We start from the raw sequence: 6,728 nt of genomic DNA on the forward strand, positions 1-6,728 counted from the left end.
AACTGGAAGAATATTAGCTCCATTAAGAAAAGTTTATTCTGAAATGAGACTTTTGAAATATGAGGCTTTGTATTATTATGCTGAAGAATAAGATTTAACATTCACCATTGTTTATTCTGTAGTCAGTCTTATCTGATACTCAATATTAATTTGCTGACAACAATATTGTGCTAATACTGTAACTAGAAAAATGCAGGCTCGATGATGAGAATGTAGAGTTTTTGAAATATGTGGTTCTGCATTATTATGTTAAGGATTTTACATTCAACATTGGTAAATCTTTTGTAAACCTTATCTGGTACACAATATTAAGTTGTTGAAAACAATATTATTACTGTATGACTGGATCCTATGTAATGAAGAAATATAACAAATCCTTATTATGTTCAATTCATATCTAACGAAATTATAATAATATGAATACCAAAATTCTAACTGGATTTAAAACATTATTTTGAAAGATTACATTTTAACTAATATAATAAATGCAACTTTTTTGTGAAAATTTAGTTCGTTTTACTCCTACAAATAATTATAACATGGAAATCTCATCGTAGTTTAAAAGTAATAAGATCGATTTAGAAAAACATCTGACTTCGAAACAAATAATAATAATGTGCTTGGAAAAAGGTGATAAGTGAAGGTTGTATAATCAAAAAGATATTTACACATCGTATGTCTTAGGTTTGATAGTTTCTGAGCACAACCATCGGCTAAAGGTGATTTCCAGTATCAAAGCTTAAAACCGTTGCTCACAGCCCACACCGAGAACAAAAAACATTCCATTTGAATCTGATAATCCTAACAATCAAAGTGCTCGGCACTTTGATTGCTACGTAGTAGTTCCTTGAAATTTTTTAATTTGTTTCATTCTGATAGGGCATGGTAAAAATGAAAAGATGTCTGAGCTGTAACTCAGTGTTATCACATATGATTATAAATGAACCAAATTTCAAATGGTATCCACCTGCACAATGAACATGCGTCTGTTCGTCCCTTGTCCGAAAAAAGATCCCCACATACTGAGGAAAATGGAACATACAGAAGCTTTTGGTGAAACCAAAGTTCGAAATAGCACTGTCACTAAGAGCAGCATTATAAAGAATATAAACCATGTGAATGTGCTGAAGGAATACAAGAATACTGACGTTTATGGAAAAAAATTAAGCATGATGCATCAGTAATGTTTTTTCGAGATAGATGTAAGGTACGCTAAAATCCACCGTAGTTGACCTCTCTCCGGTGGTACCTGACATGCTAAATGCCATTTCAGCTTTATTCCTTGCAAGCAATCCAAGAATTCCTGTTCCATTTTCCTAATTAGCCTCTAAAGTGTTCACAATTCAATGTTTATTTTTGTGAAAATAATCAGTGTTGGTAAAATTTTGAAAATTTACGATTCAAGCAATCTCCCTAATATAAATAAATTTGGTCGTAGAGTTAAAATATGATTTAGTATCATCTACTTTAAAAACTTATAATATAATTCATCTAATTTCAAAACTAATATTGTGCTTGGAAAAGGATGATAGTGAAGCAAAAAGCCATATGCATATCATGTTTAGCGATATTTTGAACGTAACCATCGACTGCAGATGATTTCCATTATTAAAGCTATAATACCTGCTATCCAGCCAATACCAAGTATAATAAACACTCCATTTAAATTTGATAACCCTAAAGGTGATGTTAATGTGCTCTGAGAATAGTCTGTGTTCAAATTCCTTGTTAAATCTTTTTTAAAGAAGAAATCTTCTCTGAATTTATTATATAGGCCACCACTTAAAATTCGTAGTACGATTGTATTGAAGCGCTCTTTGCAGCAAAATGTTTTTCTAATTCCAACCCCGATATGAATATATGCGAAAGTATCCTTCGAATAAAAGTACTTTTCAGGTGGCCCAATAGCCACACGAAATAGATCAGGAGTACCAAGTATTGCTACATGTTCCGGAACTTTGACTTCTTCAGGGAGATAGTAAAACCAGTAATTCTTTTTAATGTATTCCCCTAATCCTCTTAAATGAGGTACTTGGCTTTTTAACAAATTATCTAGTTCCTTAGATTGCACCGATGATAGACACTTCATCTTCCCCTCTCTGACTGCGAGATAGAGATCCTTGAAGTCTTTTATTTGTTTCATTTTGATGGGAGCTGTCAAAAATGATAACAAGACTGAGCTGTAACATAAAATTAGCACGTATGAATAAAGGAGCCAAATTCCAAGTGGTATCCGCCTGGACAGTGAGCGAGGGTTGTAGTTCATTCCTTGTCCGAAAGAAGATCCCCACAAATTGAAGAAAACAGAAATAATGGAATCTTTTGGCGAAATCAAAGTATGAAATAGCAATGACATAGAGAGCAGTACGATAAGGAATAAAATCCACGTAAGTGTGCCGAAAGGATACATGAATGCTGATGTTTTTGACAAGAACGGAGCTTGATTCATCATAAATGTTTTTTCAAGTTGGTAGTAAGGTACACTGGAGTCCACAACTTTCGAACGCTCATAGGTGACATCCAAATAGGTGAATCCCATATCAACTTCATTTCTTTGCAGCATTCCCATCATTCCAGTGTAGTTTCCGGATGCATCCATGTCACCGTAAAAATCTGGGGGAATAAAAATCTCATATTCGAAATTTAATGCGCGTGCCAATAGTTTTATAAATTCTCCTTCAAGTCCTGAAATAATGGTAGTGTTGTCGACTCTTGTAACTTCTATGCCTTTGGTCCCGGGTAGAACTGCTAGTCTAAGTTTCGAGGGAAAATATGCCACCATCTTTAACAAAATCCTATTAGGTTAAGTTTCAGATGAAGTTTACTTATTTAAATCAGTTCTTGAAAACTTTCAGAGTATAAAGATGTTGCGTTGGCAAGAAAAGTCGTTGCGTTGGCACAAAATGAACGAATTCTTTGTGGAAATATTTTTCTATTTGGAATGAGTTTGCGGAATTTACCCTTGTATCTAAATTATCATGTTGATTCTCCTGTTAAAAATTTGTCTGGAGTCGTTAAGACACAATTCGTAAAAGCTAACATAGAACAAAGCATCTGAGTGACAGGAAAAAATTTTCATTCCTCATGAACGAGTTTTTTCTTTCTTTTAATTATTTTTATGGAATTATTAAATCCGAAATAGCTTGGAAATTTTTAATCTTTGTAAAAATCAGCGTAAATTTCTTGGAGAATATTAATTACTTAATCTATTTTCACCAGGCAGAGTACCACGTTAGACCAGGAAAAGTACCAGGGCTAAATCTGAATCTGAATTTTTTTTATGATTGTAAAAATTAAAGTTAATTTTTAAGCAAATACAATCTGAGTGCATTCGTATGCATTTTAGATATTCGTTCTTAATGATTTATATATATAGATCTGTATAAAACGTCCTTGAAATACTTTAAGCCATTAAATAAAATTGTGGTGTCAGAGTTAATTATTGTGTTTTCTAACTTTTAATCGATATTATTGTTTAATTATAGATAGGATAAGAGTGTGCATGGTTATTTAATGATAGATTAATAGTGGAATGATAGATAAAAAAAAAATATCATGATTCATTAATGAAAGTTTCAAGATCATTAAAAACGACTTGTTATTGATTTTTACTCATTTAAAACTAGTCATAATGACATATGGATAATGATATATAGATCTTCATATAAACATAATTATTTACTCATTAAAGCCCGTTATATGTTTATTCAAACATAAAAGTATTCGATTTACTGCTATTTGTTTTGGTGCCAATACTTATACTTTTACAATATCATCGATATTACATGAAGTTTTCTTTTTTTATATACTTTAGAAAAACATTATTTGATTAAATTTATGAGTTTTTGCACTTAAAAAGTAAAACATTTCTTTTATTAACGAGTGCTCTTATAGCAATTCCTATGTTTTTGATAAAATATATTTTAACAACGGAATTCAAAAGGCGATGTGTTCTTCTGTCAAATACTCTTGCAATTTTATTAATTTATTTTTGCACTTGTATATCGTTACGTCTGCGTAAACACCCAGTAGGGTCTTTTACTGGAATGGAAACTTGCTGTTATATGTAATGAGTAATAACAATGAATAATAATAATAAGCACAGCAAGAGAAAAACAATTATTTAAAGTGGTAAGATTTTAAAAATGCTGATCTCTTGTCAAAGATTAATAAACAGTAATTCTCTTAGAAAACTAAGAGACTAAACTAATATCATTTCTTATCTATTGATTTATGTTCTTATTGCTCAATTTTCTTTTGATTAGTTCTAGCTTTTACTGAGATAAATACTGTCAAACCTTGTTAACGTCAACTAGAAGGGGGACGAAGAATTTTTTCAAATTAAATATTGTTCACGAATTTCATGTGAATTCACGAATTTATTGTTCAGAATGATTTTGATGAAAACCGTACAATACACAGACATTATCTAAATCTGTTATCTATTTGCCAAATTTATTGCCAAATTTGTCAAATTCGTTTTGATTTCGTCATTTTGGATAATACAAGGAAAAGAAGCTCCTATTATTTTTCGAATTCTTGCAATTTGCAACAACAACGCTTACGAATAATATAAAGATACACTGATTGCATCACAAATATTTTGACCCTGATACTAAAGATGGTGAACAGTAAATAATGTTTTACTTTCGTCAGAGATATACAGTCATTGTTTTAGAAAATTAATATTCAATCATTTTTTTTTACTACAGATTTTTATTTTTGTTCTTAAAATTTCCTTTGATCAATTTTCATGTTAACTAAGATGGATATAATCACATAAATTCCAGTTATAATCAAACATTTATCAATTTAATGTTATCATTACTATAACTATTACTTAATCAAGAATTAGTAATAAATATCCAATTTATTTCATAAGGATTTTTCTACCTCATAGTTTCTAAATTATTCTTTTGTAAGCTATTATTAACCTTAAGCTAGGAGCTAATTACAATATAAATTACTATAGAAAAGTCTTCTTCTTCTTCTTTTTGGGCACTACAGCCTATGACAGGCCAAGGTCGCACCAATAAATTTTTAAATATAATAAATGGCTTATAAAATTGCTATAAATAGCAGATAAAATTGCTATATAAATTTACTATACCTTATTTCCATACGTCTTATTACTATATAAAATCTTCTGGAAAAGAAATTCTTGAAATATATTAGATCAAGTTTCATTTTTCCCTGGAAGATATTCAGATCAGAAAAAAAGTCACTTTCCTTACATTTCTTATAGAGGAAAAAAAAGGAGGATTAAGAGCCAGATTTTTAGAGTGAGGCAAGTTTGGATAGTTGACATTTCTTTACTTTGTTAAAATTTTACAACGTTCGCACTAACTATTAATACTTAAATACTTTTAGTGGACCATACCATCAAAAATCAAAGGTGATTCAAAATTTTTAAAATAAGGATACCTTTGATTTTCATTGTCAATATCTACTTGTGCCAAAATTGAGCCACAAAGGAATATATTTCTGTGAATACATACTAATGACCTAAAAATGAGCATATTTGTGGTGTTTAATATTTGGCGTGACCTTAATTTTTTTTAATAATTGAAGGTCATTAAATTAATTATGGTCATTAACCATTTAATCTCTGAATAAAGAAGAAGTAAACCAAATAACTTGAAATTTGATAAATGCACTACTAAAAGTATCTTAAGACAGTAAAAATAATGAAAAAATTGAATGAAAAAAAGATTAACTGCTTTTTTAGCGATGTTCCATTTTTGAAAGATTGGGGCTTGTCTGGGAGGTGAGGGTGGTTAATATTGTTCCAAATGCGTTCCAGTACATATCTGGTCTCAATCTGGAACAAAATGGTCTCCACCTAGAAAACCATGAAGCCGAAAAATATTATTTTAAAAAACATATTAATGATTGAAACTCTTTATAAAACTTAAAATAATATCAAGCATAAAGATTTTCAAAGCATAAATAATATACATTTTTCTTAAATTTATAGAGAATGCAATATCAAACATGTAGAATATATCAAAATATTCTACATATTCTCTAAGAACAGATCACTTCATGCGCTCATGATATTTTTTACAAAATTGCTTCCTACTTTTTAAAATAAGTTGGTCCATCAAATTTCACTTTCTTATTCAATTTTATAAATTGGATTTCACTTTTTTGCTTCTTATTTGCACTTGACTCTAGGTTTCAATTTTCAACGTTATCTTATAAAATATTAGTTTTGAAAACAAAATTCTACAGATATAAAATGAAATAATGGGATTTAAGCTATTTTTATGTATATTTTATGCATCAATGAAAACCCCTGGTTCATGATTTAATAGATTAACAAAATCTAGATCTTCCTTCCAATGAGGAGGTACGAATCCCAGTCTTAGCTGATGGATACAAATTCCGCACCCGGCTTGCCCGACCACAGTGCTGATACGGAATATCCTCAGTAGTACACGGATCGTGGGTTAGAGCCCCTTGCCGTCAGGCTAACCGTGGGAGGTTCTCGTGGTCTTCCTCTTCCTGTAACACAAATGTGGATTAGTTTTAAAAAAAGTCCTGAACGAAGGCAAATTTATCTTAATACTTCCTCCAGATGTTCCATTGTCTTCTGTATTGGGGTATTGGGTTAAAAATTACAACGTTACGTAGTTGAATATTAGTAGTCGTAAACCCTAAAATTGGGTTGGCTGTTCAACGACGGTTACAAACAATAATATATATTTAATCTCTGAATAAAGAAG

The 6,728-nt window shown here is 30.5% G+C and overlaps 1 protein-coding gene across 1 annotated transcript; it reads right to left on the reverse strand.

Annotated features, from left to right (window-relative positions):
- Positions 1–1,561: 1,561 nt before the first annotated feature.
- LOC107439985 (probable glutamate receptor) lies at positions 1,562–2,782 on the reverse strand. The gene has a single exon (XM_016052742.3). It carries the CDS (start codon positions 2,780–2,782, stop codon positions 1,562–1,564), a length of 1,221 nt encoding a protein of 406 aa, XP_015908228.2.
- Positions 2,783–6,728: the final 3,946 nt, after the last annotated feature.

Source organism: Parasteatoda tepidariorum, chromosome 10, assembly GCF_043381705.1.
Source record: "Parasteatoda tepidariorum isolate YZ-2023 chromosome 10, CAS_Ptep_4.0, whole genome shotgun sequence".
NCBI classification, from domain to species: Eukaryota; Metazoa; Arthropoda; class Arachnida; order Araneae; family Theridiidae; genus Parasteatoda; species Parasteatoda tepidariorum.

What these genes read in the sequence shown, in the direction of transcription:
- LOC107439985 (XM_016052742.3), bottom strand. Translation starts at nt 2,782, where the DNA reads ATGGTGGCATATTTTCCCTCGAAACTTAGACTAGCAGTTCTACCCGGG.